The following is a 16,882-nucleotide window of genomic DNA, read 5'->3' as shown; positions in this document are numbered from 1 at the left end:
CCCATTCTCAGCAAATATTTATTGAACACCCTTGTAGGCCCCTATGTTAGACCTGTCAGGTTTGTACAATGGTATGAGACAATTCTGGCTCTCTTGTGGCATACAGTTTAGAAAAAGTAAAGATACTTACACAAAAAACCATACATAATGTACAGTGGTCAACCCTATAAAAGGTGTTTCAGGAGGGCTTCTGGACTGGGTTGAACAAGCTGCAACTTTTCTCAGCTCCCTACGTGCCAGGTAATAAGGGTAAGGGCGGCCTATTTATTTGAGTTGTGGGTGAAAAGGAAGCACTGGATGGGGCGCTGGCCGCCTCTTTTATTTTCCCACTCCTGGGCCCAAAGAAGGCTACTTCTCACATCTGGGATCTTCCTCTGGATGGATGTGGCTGCTGACAGATGTGTGGTTGGTATCCCTTCTGGGACATTCTCAGCTGGCTGCTGCTGGCCCCCATTTTGGTGGCTTTGCTTATTCTTCGCAGCAGAATTTGGACAGTCTGAGTAGGGCTGAAAGCATCATGGGAGTAAGTAGCTTACACTTCAGAGCGGCAGCTCAACTTACTTTTAGTCCAGCCATCCCTGTACACTCTCCTTCCCCAAATCCACCCAGAAACAGGCCGGCTCTTCTCTAGTCCATCTCCTCTAAGGGTTTTTTGGTCAAAAGTAGGCCTTCCAGTTATTGGCCCAGTCACCCTTCAGACTCAGTCTGATTGTTAATGGCTCAACAATCTCAGCCTATTAATAATAATCATAGTTAACATTTATTGAGTCTGTGTTTTGTGCCAGCCACTTTGCTTAGCACTTTCATGTACTTAATCCTCACTAACTCCAAGAACCTGAGTGTGGTTTTGCTCAGTGAAACCCCAGATTGCTTCTAGAGTAATCAGGTAGTATCGAGTAGCAGCACGATCCCCAGTAATGAAAGAGAACTGAGGCTCCAGGAAGTTGAGTGACTGAGCCAAGGGCACACAGTCGGTTAAGTAGAGGACCTGTGATTTATATCTGACAGTTCACTACATACCTACATTCTTAATTAGATTAAGAATAGTAGAAATTGTGCCTAGGTCGTGTGGATCAGTAGAAAATTCAGTCTGATCTGTTGTTCATTTTAAACCAAAAACACATGCACTGTTACTATCTTTGGCTTTTTTTTCCCTTCCAAAAGAAAAGAGTCACAGCCCCATATTTATCGTAGGAAAATCCTACCATATAGGCTGACACCTGCTTTGCCTTTTTTCATACTTCCTTTATAGACAATCACAGTCAGAACTTCAACCAACCAAAACCCTTCAACAGTCTTAGAAAGAAGGAAGCAAATACTCTGAGAGTCTGGAGAGAGACTTTGACCCTCCAGTGCTGAGTCCTTCGTTAGCTGCATGAGGAAGACTCCATAACTTGATTGTTTAGTGCATCAAGATTGAGCCGACTTTTGGGCATTTAGGTTGTGTGTAGATTAAGAAGTCTCCACAGTGTATTAGAAGCAGCTTCCCACCTGATCCTCGGGATTGCCTCTCAGTTGGAGTGCTTCCAGTGTTTCCACTGGCCTCATACAGTTTTCCTTGATATTGTGGAGAGTTTTACCCAGGGTCACCCAAGAGGCCTCCCCAGTGTGATGGATTCTCTCCCTCAGTTATACAAGAAGAGTCAAGTTGAGCATCCCTTTCAATACAGCTGCTTGTTCAGCTCAGCCTAACAGGTGTGTTTTTTCCTTTTCTCTGTTACACTTACCACTTGATTGTCTGACGTGTTTAGGGTGACAGTATTTGATTAGAAGATGATAATTCTAATCAATTTTGTGAAAATTCAGTCATTCCTGACATTGTTGGAGGAGGCAAATTTCTGGGCCTAGTCACTTCTGATAAGCACAGGAAGAGCTCTGTCTTGCTTGCAGTGCCCTGGGCACTGTGCTTAAGGCTTTTACGCATATCGGATCGCTTAATTCTTAGAACTGTTCTGCTTCTTCCTCTGTAGAAGGAGGCTGACAGTACCTCTCCCCTTGGGCTTGTAAGATAAGGAAAAGGCACTTTTAAAGCCTGCCTTAGGGAACGTACTCAATCAACAAGAAAACAGCTTTGTCTGCATGAGATAAACATTTTTTTTCCTCACATTGGGCTGATGAAGAAATAGGCTCAGAGGGGAGAATAAACACCCAGAAACACCCAGAATCACTTGTGGTTGAGCTGGGATTTGAACTCTGAGCTGTCTGACTACAAATCTCGGTCTCCTACCCATTGGGCAACACTGCCTCCAGAGTTTTAACCTTTGCTGCTTCATGGCAAAGTGCAAAGGAGAGCAGTTGCCTCCAGGACTTATTGTTCCCTAAGCCACCAGGCCTTATTCCTTCTATTCTTGAAGGGAAAAAAAGGCAGTTGTTAAAAATGATCGATATAAAATGTGTCTTCCAAGTGCTTTCCCCGTTCCTGTTTCCTGTTCTCGCAGGCCTCCAAACTAGGCAGCTGTCTCCTTGCTTGCACTCCTATTATTTTCAGTTTGTCTGACATCCTAGTTAGATAGCTTTTAAAGTCCGTGGTCATCTGGCTCCGTTTCCCCTTCTTCTTCCCTCTGGGTTTTCTCTGTACTCCCTTTCCTCCTTCCCTGCGTCTTCCTCCTCCATGTCTCCAGTAAGCAAGGGATGGGGAAGGCCGATCCAATCCCTGATTTGCAGCCACTTGCCTCCCCAGCTGACATTTGGTTGATGGAAGGAAGCACAGGAAGCTGAGGGGAGCTGCGTCTGATGGTAATTAAAATGGCGCTTAAAGCAGAAATCAGCATTTCATGCGGTTGGAACAAAGCAGAATTAACTCTCCAACTAAATCTAAACTGAATAGGAGGCACACAGCAGTCACTTCTACTACCCATAGAAGAAGTTTGTGACAGTCTAATCAGAATTTTATATTTATCAGTTTGGTAATTTTTTAAAGATCATGGTTACTGATTTCTTGACTGAAATCTTTTCAGGGATAACTAGGCAAATGACTAATGCTTAGAATTCAGTGTCTAGAATTGAGATATAGAAGTGTGCATGGTTTTCATTTTACACATTTCTCAGTTGAAAATCCTGTTTTCTTTTAGGAGAAAAGAAAAAAGAAATATCTAGGGACATATCTATTATATGGGAATATTGAGTTCTTCCCCCATGCCTCACCTATTAATGTTTGGGAAGAATAACAAATAAACTCTTGTGTGTCAGTAAACATTTGGTACCTGTTAGAACTCCAGCATTGCACTAGATTTTAAGTAATACCAGACATCAGACATCACAGAGCCCTTTCCCCACCCCCTCACTAACTGCCTTAATTGGAGACTTTTGGTGAATAGTAAAATGTTTGTATATCCTAAGTATATTTAAATTTCACCAATGTTTATTTTTATACTAGAAAGCCAAGTTCAGATTGCATTTTCATAGAGAAATATATATAGTATCATAGAATTTCAGTGTTACAAAGCTCCTTAGACATAATTCTAGCCTTACTTTTTAGACCTTTGATCCAGGCCTTAAGTATGCATTTAAAAACGAGTATTTGGCATTTCTGGTGGAAGTATAAAGATGATTCTGGGATATGTCATTCTTCCCTGCTACTTCTGTCTTTGGTCAATAACAGAAAAGGTCAAGTACGCATTCTGTTTTTGTTGGGTATAGAGTGTAGTGTGTAAATGGATAATTATTCTGGGGTGAGTCAAGCTTAGTGGGAGACGAGAACATGATGGCCCACTGATGTGGACGTCTTCCTCTAATAGCATAGGTGAACAAGATGGTCACCATGTGGTCCCTCTTCAGAGGGCGTGTTCTCACTGATTGTCGCCATCCTTTTAGAATCTTTAGGATGCTCTCATTAGTGCGTTGGCAGATTTTGCCTTAATCCTGTTTATATTTCCTGCCTGCATCTTCTTACGTGGTCAGGTGACCTGCCAACATGATCGTTCTCTCTATCCCTGAGCATTGCTCTCTGGGAGCACACGGGGCAAATGGGTTTAGAGCCTGGTGTGGAAGACAAGATGGTTAACGCCGTTCTCGTGTCCCGTTGTCTTGTCTTTTAGTGTTTGCTGCTTGTCTTCCCTTTTTCACTTTCCTTTGTCTTCTTTCTCTGTCCCTTTACAAATAGTCCCTATGATGGTCCTGTCCTCCATTTTTAGCCACATTCACACTTTGCTTTGTTATTGAATCTGTTCAGATATATGAGTGATATCTCTTCCAGCTGATTGGCATCTTTGAAGTATGATAACATGAATACAGCTGTAGTGTAAATAGGAGCAGTTGTGGAGAAAGGCCTATTAATAAAGGTGTGAGTTCTGGGACGTTCCAGAGGAACAATTCTAAACGACCTTAAACAGTACAGATATTTAAGAAAGAAAAAGGCTGTTATCTATCCTCTCTAATTACTTCTTTGACACTTTTTGAAGTTTGGACATTTGAGGATTCATGTGTAAGAAAAAAGAAACCCAAATGACATTTAGCATGTAAATGATGCCACAGCTGAGCAGCAGCACAGCCCTGACTTGGTGTCCTGCTTTCTTAGTAATTGAAAGGCCTGCACCCAGCTTCCCAGTAGAGAACAAATAGGCAAATAAATTGGAGGGTTCCTTCTTATGGTTTATTGATGCTGTTTTCACCAAGTAAAAGGATCATTTACCCATGAAAGCTCAAATCTAAGGTAGTTTTTCTTTTTTTTCATATTGGCTATTTGAAAGAAGCATTAAGAGATAGAAGGAGGAAAGAAGCTAATGCCATTACCTAATTTTAGATAAAAACCCAAGCAAAACAATTAGATTTACCGTATTTTTCTGTAGCTGTTTTCCTTGGCACAGATAATACCAGGAAGGCTTGCTTTTTTCTTTCCTATAATTATGTTCAGAAGCACCAGAGCTTTATCATAATACATGGTTCTTTCTCATTAGCTGGAAACAAAACGTATTTCAATAATGAGGGGCAAAGGTCTTTGCAACTCAAAGTGGTAACAAAGTGTTCCTGGTTTTGCACAAATATTGGTTCTAGTTGAAAGTTTAATGTTTTAGGGGAAATATGACTGTATGAGAATCTCAAATTAGCACCCCCCGTAATACATACACACATCCCAGCTGTGTGGGGTGTGGCTCGATCCAGATGTATGTGGTGTGAGTTGACCCAGGTGTCATAGGTCCTTAGATTGGGGCTGTGAGCTTTGCCCTATTCTGTTGCATCCTGGAAGGATTTTCAAGGCACTTATGCCAACAGCTCTGGCTGTTTTGGTCAGTGATCTGCAGGGGAAGTGGCACTACGTGGATAATGTCCTTGCTTGTTGCTATCACGATACATTACACAAATTCTCAGAGAGAATCTCTAAGTAAAAACAGATTATTACACCTGGATTCTCCTGGACAGTAAGAGAATTTATAAAAACCCATTAGACAATAGCACAGTCGCTCTGTCATAGAGCAACATCAAAGCTGCTGGGAAGGTTAAATGGTTACTGCTGAGTCTAGAATTTAGATTTTCTGACAATATTGAGGTTTCTTGATTTCTTTTCTCCAAAGCTTTTAACTCTGAATAGTATTAAAACCCTAAAATCATAGGATTTAAAACTTCCCCAAACTCACCATCTTAGACATGACTGGAGTCAGTAGAAGGGAACAGTTTGTGACGATGCCTGAGAGAGGTCAGAGCGAAGGCAGCAAACAAGAGCTAACATCACTGCTCCCTTAGCAAGGTCTAGTTCCCTGTCCAAGAAGAATGACTGTTTCTCGTTGCTGAAGCTGAGATAAGTGCCAGATCCTCTGGTTGAGGAGATGCAGCACACCTAGTCCCACAGGAAGAAGATAAATAAGGTGACCTCTGGGTGGCCTACCTCCCTCTTAAGATATATGTGACCTTGGGCCAGTGACCTCTTTAAAGTGAGTCTCTCTCTTGTAAAATGAGGCTGTGGTAGGTGTCGGGGTGGCAGTGTGCGTTGGCTCCTCTAAGGCCCTTCTCTGACATTAGAATTCTATGATTTGGAGTAATCTGAGCTCAGTCCTTATGGATGCCTTTTCCTGAACTCAAGCCTGCATCGCACTTCAGACATACTCGCTTTTTTGGACAATAAGAATAACAGGAACAAAGGATCCCTTCATGGCTCTGTCACTAAGAGAGCTCCTGCAAAGCAGTGTGTTTGCTTTTGTAAGAGGCCAGCCTTAAGAGGACTGTCTGATGGAGCCATTCTGTTCTCTAGATTGTCTGCAGTGACAGGCCAAGCCAGGCCAGGCCATGGCAGTTTCACCCATCTGCCAAGCCACTTATCAGTTGACAGATTCATCAGCTTCACCTGTTTGCAATGCACTGTCCTGGACATTGTAGAGAATAGAGAGCAGTCAGTAACAAGGTCTGTGCCCTCAAGATGTGTCTCCCTAGTGGCCAGCTTCACCCCTGCCAAGATATAACACAAGGCTGCCTTTCCTCGTGCTAAATCCCAGTACAGACAGGAGCTCTGTGCTGGGAGAAGGGAAACTGACCTAGAGGGACTGGAGGAAGAGACGGTGGGGCTCCTGGTCTCTTAATCTCTTCTTCTGTGGACCCTCTGGTCTAAGCCAGCCAGAATTTGTTATAACTTAGGTCTCTCTCATTCTTCATCCAAAGTATCAATGTGTCTTGCTCATGTTGTTAGAAACTTATATGTGATTGTACGTAAAGTGATTTTTAAAAATAAAATGAGTCATACCTTCAGGTTAGGAGAACTTTTTTTTTTAACTCTGCCTCTATCTCTCCTTAAAGAAGCCTTTGGTGAATCCTTGAAAGGAAATGATTTTAAGAGTGGGAAGAATCAACCCTTGATGGATATGGCTTGTAAGTTTTGAGATTTTTCGATGTCAGTTTTTCCTATGGTGGGATTCAAGCCATATGGCATGGGTGGGAAATGTCGCATATGAATAGATGCTATACCATGGACTCCAGGGAGAGTCTAGCACACGCTTCAGCTTTTAAATGACTAAGGCCTAATTGAACACCACTGGCTTAATTAGTATATTGAATGAGAGTGGCATAATGAATTTCCTTCTCAAACTTCTGTCCTTTGGCAAACATACCCTCTATCGGTTTTGGAGCAGGTAGAAACATTCAGAACAATGGGGAAGACCTGAAGGAAGCGGCCAACTAACCAGGGGATCATTGCTCTCCTGATTTTCTGAACCCAAGGTTTAAGTCAGAAACTTTGCATTCGAATCCTGTTTTTTATATTTTCCTTTAATAGAATTTCCTTCCAATATATATTATTTGTAATTTGAAGCATATTAAAGCTAATCGAATTTGGGCCTCAATAGTTTGAACTTCTTTACAAGCAGATTCTGTGAAGACCTAGGCTATCCAGTGGGCAAAGTTTTGTTAACCTTGTTGTATGAAATTGTAGGAACATTACTTCACCGCTTTATGGTGAAGCCAAATACCCATGAAACTCCTTTAGAAACCCAGAATCAACCTTTAGAGCTGGGAGGGTCCTTGGAGGAAATATAACGCGTGTTCTCTAGAGAGGGAAGTGAGACGTGTAAACTCACACGGCTCTTGTTAGTGGCAGAGCCCGGTAGGACATTCTGCAATTTCTTATTTCAGAGGCTCTTAGTCTGCACTGTAGAGTTACCTGGCACTACTTGGCGTTTTTGCATGTTCGTGATGACTAAAACAGCATTACTTTAAAAAATATTCAGTAAATCAAGGTTTTCCTAATTCTAAATGGTGTTTTCCCCAGATCATTATGAGTTGTTGGGATTTTCCGAGGTCTAGAGGTAATTAGTAGACATAATTGATTAGAAAGGGCTTTAGGTTGAGAACTGACAAAAATCCTAGGTCAGACTAGAAAATAGAAGGTTGACATTAATAGATAGCAAAATTGGAACTGAGAGAAATATTCTCAAAATCCAGAGAACCCTGAAATAACTGTTAGGACTGAGGGGTAATTTATCAGTAAATAAAGAACTCCCTCCCCCCAGCCCACCAAATAAACAGGCCATTCCCAACAGCTGTAAGATGCGGAAGTTAAAAGAACAGATTGTTTGATTTCTTTCCCTCTTTCATTTTATTCTTGCTTGTTAGTGGAGAAATGATCTTGGATAGAAAAATCACGTTAGAACTTCAATAAGTTGCTTTTTGAAATAGAGTTGTTTCCATGCCACAGACCTTTGGAGCGAAGTATGTTTATTGACATATATTTTTATAGAAAATATTACAGAACCTATAAATGAAAACTTATCGCAGCATTTTGGGGAGTGATATGTTCTTGTTTGGTTGGTTGGTTTTTGTTGAGGAAGACTGGCCCTGAGCTAACATCTGTTGCCAATCTTCCTCCTTTTGCTTGAGGAAGATTGGTGCTGAGCTAACATCTGTACCAGTCTTCCTCTATTTTGCATATGGGATGCCACCACAGCATGGCTTGATGAACAGTGTGTAGGGCCACACCCGGGATCTGAACCCACAAACCCTGGGCTGCCTAAGTGGAGCATGCAAACTTAACCACCATGCCACCAAGCTGGCCCCAGGAGTGATAGGTTCTTAGTGCTAATTTGTGGATTAGCTCTGAACTCCCTTCTGCTGTTTTAGAGCCATTGGCTGAGTGAATGTTTTCCAAGAGTCTTTTCAGATCTAAACTGTTGCATGGAATGGAGTATTTGGTGCTTAAATAATGTATAAATCCAGTTGGACAGGAGCTGCCTGTCAGTTTTATTAACTTTGACCTTTTCTCCCATTATAAAGATGGTTTGGTAAATATTTAATGGGCCCCTTATAGATCTTGACAGTCAGAGCTGTGTTCCTGGAACCTGGGAACGTATATATGATTAACAAATATTGCTTAATCACTGTGAGTCAGCTTTCAAGGGGAGGTTTGGTTTTTTGGAAAGAGGACACTTTCTATCTACATGTGCTCTCGGAGCTGCAGTGTATGTTGAGAGTGTCCAAGATGGTAGACATTTTAAAGAAGCCCTTTGAAAGGCAGACAGCAGCTAGCATGCGTTTCTGCTGTTTTGGTTTTTTTTGTTTGTTTGTCTGAGCAAGTGATCAAAATGATGCCAGGTGGGCAGAATCTCCCTGCCACTCTGCAGGGTTAGCAGGACTCCTCCACTCAAAGAGTCAGCAGAGCTGGAATGGCTGAGTTTGCATGGACCCTAACAAGACACAAAGAAGAGAAGAGCCAGAAGGAGAGACGCTTTCTCGAGCCAGAGGGGACCTCTGCCAAGCTGTCTTTCCCTTTCATTCCGTAAAGCCCCATGCATATTGCACTCATTGCAAATTCTGGTGGGGTAGATCGAAAACCAAGTAGCTGACATTTTGAAACATTGTCTTTCAAACTTATACTGTCCCTTGCTTCCATTGATTTCCCATTTAAGAAATCTGTAGGAGAAAAACAAATTTGAGCAAAATTCATTGGTCTAAGATGAGTTGTTAGAGCCAAATTATGCCCCCCCTTTTCCACCCCAAACAGAGCTCCATTTTTATTATGAATGCAATATATCTTTGTCTTGTATTGTGCAGCCATAAGGCCCCACAGCAAATCAACCAAGTAAATCAAGGGCCTGTTAAAAAGCAGTATGGATGCTCCAAACACAGACATTTCGGTCTTCCTGGGTCACTGGATATCTTCATTTTTATAGCCACCTTCAAGAAGCAGATCATTTCAATTGGTTTTGTTTTCTCTCCCTCTCTGTTTGTGGGCAGCCCAATGGCTTTAGGTGAGGCCATTTATTTTTCAGAATGTTATTACCCTTCGCATCCAGGGCCCAGCCCCTTTTATATGGTGGTCACCGGTTTCATTACCATGAGCTGTAAAGTAGCTGACTCTGCAAAGGAAATCTATGGCTTGGAAGAGCATTTTGTAGAGAAATTGATTCAGAGCTTCAGAATGAATTACTATTTGTATGTTCAGTTAATTCTAAATAAATGTTTGAAAGATGCTGCTTAATTTGAGATGGGAAGAAGAAACATGTTGGATGTTATAAAGGTCTCAATCCAAATTGTTAGCCTGGCATTTTCACGTTTGAATGTTTTATTTACATCTGTTCAAAATTGGGATACCTTTCAAGGATAATTTTATTATAGAGAGATTGATGACAACTCTTATGATCTGAAATACAAAAGTATGGGATTAAAAAAAGGAAGATAGGAGTCACTGTCTCATGTCAAATTGGATATAAGCTTCATTTGGCGATGAATGAGAATGATGAGTTGCATTTTAAATCAAAAGGTCCTGATTGGAGTTGGCGGGGGCGGGATTGACTGCATTGGGGCACAAGGGAACTTTCTGCAGTGATGGAAATTTCTGTATTGTGTTTGGGGTGGCAGTTTTATAGATATATACATTTACCAAAACTCATCAAACTGTACACTGAAAAATGTGTGCATTTTATTTTATGTGAGTATAACTCAATAAAGTGGACTTTTTTAAAAGTCCCATTTGGTTTTGAATTAGGCAATATCATTTCTCTTTTCCAATAGAGAAACTGAGGTCTAGAGAAGTAAAATGATCCGTCTTAAGTAACCTCGAAGCTCAGCATTTTGTCCAGGAGCAAAGCAAAGGATGCTTGCCCTGAGCCCGTTATGTAATGCTGCTACCTTACTCATTGTATTGTTCCAACAACATGTACATGTAGTGAAATTAACTTCTCCACCCAGTTCTCTTCAATGAGCCTATATCCATTTGTATACATTGTAGTAAGATATATTCATGAGCTTATCCTTACGGTTGATATTTGTATCTTAACTGTTGAAAACAGTGGCCAGTGGTTCTGAACACTGACCTATGCTATCTTTGAGTCTGTATGTGATAAGCCCTGTTGTGTTCCTGGTTTACTGCAGTAGACCATGAGTTATATAGTTTTTATTATAGGCAAGATATGACAGTAGCAAGAGTTCCCAGAAATAATTTGTCTTTAAGGAAATCCTCTGGATCTGATAAAAAATGACATATGCTTTAAAACCATTTACACAAAGCATATATGAAAAGTAGTGAAAAATAAAGAACAAAGTAGAAATTACCCAAATTCTGCTACTTAGAAATACACTGTAACATTTTAGAGACCACCTTTTTAAGTGTCTCTCTGTTTACAGTGTAACCTGTTTGGTTTTTTTCTATTCAACAAAATGATGTTGTAAACTTCTTTCCATATTTTAACCAATTTCCCATTTATTTTGGGGAATTTAGATTGTTTCCAGTTCTTCATCATTCTGTAATGGGGTGATGAACAACAATCTTATTCATGTTTCTTTTTCTATTTGTCTAATTATCTCCTTATGAATACATTCCTTGGAGCAAAATGATAGTAGCTGTATTTAAAATTAAAGTCATGCGCCGCGTGACGACATTTTGGTCAACGATGGACCTTGTGTATGGTGGTGGTCCTATAAGATTAGTACCATAGAGCATAGGTGTGTAGTAGGCTAAATACCTAGGTTTGTGTAAGTACAGTCTAAGATTTTCGCACGACAGCAGAATTGCTTAACGACACATTTCTGAGAACATATCCCTGTCGTTAAATGACACATGACTGTATTTAAAATGTTCTGAGGAGTACAGGTGTATCAAGTATTGGCAGTTTAATACCCTTGTTCTGCTTTTACCAATGCTATCTTTCATCCTCTTTTGTTTTGCTTTTCCCTACAGTTGCAGTACCATGCAGGTCTAGCATCTGGCCTTCTGAATCAACAGTCGTTGAAACGTTCTGCTAACCAGATGGGAGTATCTGCTAAACGCAGACCAAAGGCTCAACCCACGACTCTCGTCTTACCACCTCAGTGAGTAATGGGTTTGAAAAACTATTTGTCCTGGGTGAATTCTCCTTTGTGCTTGTTTTTGGCTAATGGAAAGTTATTTTGGTGAAATTGTTTCTTTCTTTTAAAAAAGTATCTCTTAAAGATTAGAAACCAAACATATATGTAACATATTTTGCATGGATCTTTACGAAGCAGTTATAATGCAGTTTGTGGTTTACATATTTGTGTGTGACTTTTCCGCCTAGGCTTTTAAGTTACCTCATAGCTTAATCTTTATTTCCTGACCTCATTCCCATGGTCAATGGTCAGAGTAAGGCTGTCCTTATTTTACAAATGAGACAGCGGAGGGGCACAGTGTGGTAAGCTGCCGGCCACCTAGGCAGTCTGGCGGAGCTGGGTCAGAATCAGCGCTCGGCTCACCTTTCTTTTTTAAATAGTAGTATATGTGCTCTTCTTTTTCCCAATAGGAGGGACAACAGATACTGTAAGGTTCATAAAGTGTACAGCTTGGTTTTTTCCACATCTGCACCTCCAAATAGCTCCACCCAGATCAAGCCAGGTGGCCACCACTTCCAGAATCCCAGAAGAGTTTCTCCTCATGGAGAGGAGTGCCACTGCCCTTCCCGAGTTTAACACTTTTCCAACTTGTTTGAACAGTTATTTTTACTCGTCCTTGAGTGTCGGATAAATGGAATCACACAATATGTAATCTTTTATATCAACTTTTTTTCACTTAACATGGTATCTGTTAGATTCATCTGGGTGGTTTGTTCTTTTTTGTTGCTATGTAGTATTCCTTTAAATATGCCGCAATTGCTTCATCCATTTACCTGTGGGTTATGTTGTACTGGAAGCCTGAGTAGATGAGGGCCAAGGCTCACTCAGTGATGTGGAGTCAGAAATGTGGACACACCAGTGTTTCCTGATAGCTTTTGCCCCTGGGAGGGCAGCACTCCCAGAAGGCTCGGCTTGGACTTTAAACGCATTCCCTAGCCCATCCTGCCCTCCTGTTGTACCCTCCTTCGTTTACATCCTCAGTTGCAAACTACATTTTTATGTTTCCAGTCCAAAGGAGTGTTTGAGATTTTCAGAATCAACAAACCAGCACATGAGAAACAACGGATAATGTTCTTTAAGAAGCTTTCTGCCAAATAGTGAAAACTCTTTGTCTTGCATCACTCAAGAAGCTGTCCCTGTAGTCTCTGAAAAATACGGCAGGAGATGAGGAGATGAGACTCAGTTGTTTGCCTTTACACAAGATCTAATTTGTTTTGCATTTGTTTCGCGAGTATTTATTGTACATACTATGTGCCAGGCATTGTCCTAGGCTCTGGGGATACAGTCATGAGCAAGATAGATATGGTCCCACCTTCCTAAAGCTTTTTGTTTATTAAAGGGAAAAGACAAAAATAAGTGTACCCCTAAACAAATTAATAAATTGATATAATAATTTCTGGTTATGATTAATGCTTAGGAAGGGAACACACAGGATGGTAAGGTGTGGGAGTAGGGTGGGAGAAACTGCTTAAATAGGGTAGTCAACGAAGGCCTCCCCAGAGTGATGACATTAGGTGGAGACTTGGAGAGTGAGGAGGAGAAAGGCCAGTGAAGAAGCAGGGGAGGTCACAGGGGACGACTCTGGAGACCTTTTCTCTCACTGGTAGACACTCTTAGACCATCATTTCTATGATTTTCAAGTTTTCTTCACGATTAACATTTGCTTCCAGGATAGGATGCACATAACCAACCAGCCTCCAACAAGTGATTTTTTTGTCTCCTGCAAGCACAGGTGCCGTATTTTTCAGAGACTACAGGGACAGCTTCTTGAGTGATGCAAGACAAAGAGTTTTCACTATTTGGCAGAAAGCTTCTTAAAGAACATTATCTGTTGTTTCTCGTGTGCTGGTTTGTTGATTCTGAAAATCTCAACTTTCAGCTCTCAGAAGTCTAATAGGCCTTGCAACTTGTCACTTTCCCTGCATGGATTGTCTACTGAGGCAAGATGTTTGGTGAGAAGTGAAAGACTTTCTAATGGTCCCATAAGACTGGAGCCAAAAAGTGTTTGTTGCTAACTCTCTCTTGACAAAAGTCAGTTCTTAGTCCATCTGTTCACCATTTGTTAATTTGCATTGGCTTGAAACCTGTTTACAGGTGACATGCTATTATGAGGACACTTAGAAACTATTTTAAGCACCAAGGCAATCAACAGACTCTGTTCTCATGCCAAAAAAAAAAGAAGTGTTCACAACTGTCATTATAAATTTACAATAAATCACTCAAAATACTTAGTTTCAAAGAGAAAAGTGGTTACTATGTCCTAAGAATACAACTTTGAAGTGATTTCCTATACTTAGTAGCCTATTTCTGTGAAAATTGACTGCTGCCCTCTCACATCAGTGAGCTGTTGAGGCTCACGTTATCCTGGAGTCCTGTGTAGGACTCCTGTCCAGTAGGCAAAATCTATATCTAAAGGACATCCGTGCACTTTTATTGAGCACCTACTATGCACCACTTATGGTGTTAGAGGTCAGGAATAGAAACACCAACAAGGCGGAGCTGCTGGCCTGGTTGATTATGAAAAAGAAAATTAAGTTAAAAAATAAAACACTAGTCATCTGTACATATTGTAGAAACCAAAGATGATAAAAAAGAAAAGAGGAAAATAATCTATCACCCTGAGAAAGCTATGTTAAGATTTTGATGGATATTGCTCTAGGTGTTTTTCTGTGCGTGTAATATATAATTTTTAAAAACAAAAAACAACTCCAAAAAGAATTGTGTTGTAGTACTGTTCTGTATCACATCCCAACATTTCCTGAATGTAGTTGGTAGGTTTTAAGGTAGTATAATTTGATCTATGGAATATTTAAATTTATATATCAATTAGCCATGTTGTGGTTCTATTCTGTAGAACATTACCACTTACAAAATTTTTATTATAGGCACAACATGACCATAAACTAACTTTATCATTAAGGAAATCCCTGGAACTCCATTATAAAACAACCCCCAAATCCTCCAAGGTTGCTACATTAGTTATCTATTACTGTAGAACAAATTGCCCCAAAACTTAGTGGTTTAACAACAATAAACATAATGTCTCACACTTTCTCTGGATCAGGAATCTGGAAGTGGCTTGGCTGGGTGGTTCTGGATCAGAGTCTCTGACAAGCTAGCAATCAGATATCAGCCAGGGCTGCCGTCATCTGAAAGTTAGACTGGGGTTAGAAGATCACATCCAAGGTGACTCACTCACGTGGCAGGCAAGTTGTTGACGGGAGACCTCAGTTCCTCTCCACAAAGGCCTCTCCACAGGGTGCTTGAGTATCCTCATGACGTGGCGTGTGCCTTCTCCCAGAGCAGCTGATCTCAGAGAATGAGAGCTAGGCAGAGGCTATCATGTTTATGACCTCGCCTCAGAAGACATGTAGCGTCAGTTCCACCCCATTCTATTTGTTAGACATGAGTCACTAAATCTGAATCACATTCTGGGGTGGGGATGAGGCTCCTCCTCTTGAAGGAAGGAATGTCAAAGAATTCGTGGACACAGTTTAAAACCACCACAGTTGCCAATGGGGAGAGACATCACACAGAGGGAAGAATGGCTGAGTTTGTAAGCCCCATTCCCTTCTTTATTCAGCAAATGTTTACTCAGGGGCTACAAGTGGTTAGTTTGTGTACTGTGCTGGGATTTACAGATGAATAAGATATAATTTTGGCTTTCAGGACACTCTGAGGAGAAACAGGAACAGAGGTAGCAAGGAATCATAGTAAAGTGTGCCTAGTCCAAATGATGTGATGCTGAAGTGCCCAAGGGGGCCATGGGCAGGGTGCTGAGAGAGATCCACTTAGGGAGGCCCAGCTAAACTTCACTGAATTCCTCCACTCCCAGCTGTGAGGGGTGGAGACTTGACTTTATTAAGAGAGCTGCATGCTTTCTTGCATAGGCTTATGGGATTCTAAGGAAAGATTTTATTTCTAAACAGTGAAGACCAGTGGAGGACGATTGGCCGGGCTCCTCACACGCCCTCCTCTGTTACTGTGCGTCTGTTACTGTGTTGATGGGTGGGTTTCTGCGTTGGCTTTTGTCAGCAGTTGGATGGCATTAGGTCTACTACAACAAAACCACTGACTCTGCCTAAGGGTGCGGAGCCCACAGGCATGGCGAGAACGCAGGAGGTTTGTGTGATGTGTTTGTTTTTAAAATGCAGTTGGCTTTAACAGTAGTAGTCTTTGAAGACTCAGATACCCCCGGAGTTCCCATAGGATTGGTGATTCATGGGATTAATGATTCATATCTTTCTCCCCCTCTAAAGAAGCTTGTAAGAAGACAAAGATGTTGATGATGAAAGATCTTTTATCACGGGTTAGCATTCAGAGGGCACTGATGAAGCGACCTCACGTCCATGATTCCCGAGTGCTCATATTAAGTTAAGGCTTTTGCAGAAGGGCACTATCGTTTTCATAAAGAAGCCATGTCCCCTCTTGCTGGGTAAACATTGCCAGGCTTTTGACCCTCGTAAGATTGAGATCCGCCTGGAAAGTGGCTATCTTATTTGACCTATGTAAGTTGTGTATTGAGATATCTATGTATTTAATATATGTCAGATGCAGTCATGCTTCCTCGTGCTCTTGCGTAGCAGTCTCAACTTTACGGTGTATTTTTTGATATACTTTTCGTTAGCAGGGGATATTCGTTTTAATCAATATGACCAAGCTGGATGGCTTGTGACTCCTGGGTTTCAGCAGCTTAGCCTGATGAAATGCTGTCTTTCCATGAAAGCAGAGGTGAAAGACTCTTATGTGAAAGACTCTTATTCTGCACATATAGATCTCATTTAGGTTTGAGGGAACAAAATCGTTTTACAGAAAGGTTGCTTTTTTAATCTTACCCCTCTCCCCTGGAAGTTGTGGGGATAGGCAGTTTCTTTTGTATCATGTTATCTTCCATGAAAAGATCCTGCCTGCTGAATCAAGGGCATGTTTCCTTTGATAGCCTCCCTTCCCCCAATCACTGGGGATGCGCTGTCCATGCTTCCAGCCAAGAACAACCCTCCCGCTTGTCCACTAGGTCCAGGCCCCTCTCACCGACTCCGAACCGTTTCTCCGTCAGTCTCCTTTTCCCTCCTGCACTGTCAGTATTTCCCTTTCTCCTGGATCCTTCCCAGTAGTACGCACA

General features: G+C 41.3%; 1 protein-coding gene across 3 annotated transcripts in view; it reads left to right on the top strand.

Annotated features, from left to right (window-relative positions):
• Nucleotides 1-16,882, top strand: part of MED27 (mediator complex subunit 27) — a 198,366-nt gene that overhangs the window by 54,243 nt on the left and 127,241 nt on the right. For all 3 annotated transcript variants that reach the window (XM_070251992.1, XM_001498768.5, XM_023629190.2), the window contains exon 3: nt 11,594-11,724. In XM_070251992.1, the coding sequence (XP_070108093.1) occupies nt 11,594-11,724 (131 nt within the window). The remainder of the gene's footprint in view (nt 1-11,593; nt 11,725-16,882) is intronic.

The sequence above is a fragment of the Equus caballus genome, chromosome 25 (assembly GCF_041296265.1).
Source record: "Equus caballus isolate H_3958 breed thoroughbred chromosome 25, TB-T2T, whole genome shotgun sequence".
Classification (NCBI taxonomy): domain Eukaryota; kingdom Metazoa; phylum Chordata; class Mammalia; order Perissodactyla; family Equidae; genus Equus; species Equus caballus.
Note: the sequence above shows the minus strand (reverse complement) of the source record. Positions and strands in the feature narration are given on the sequence as shown.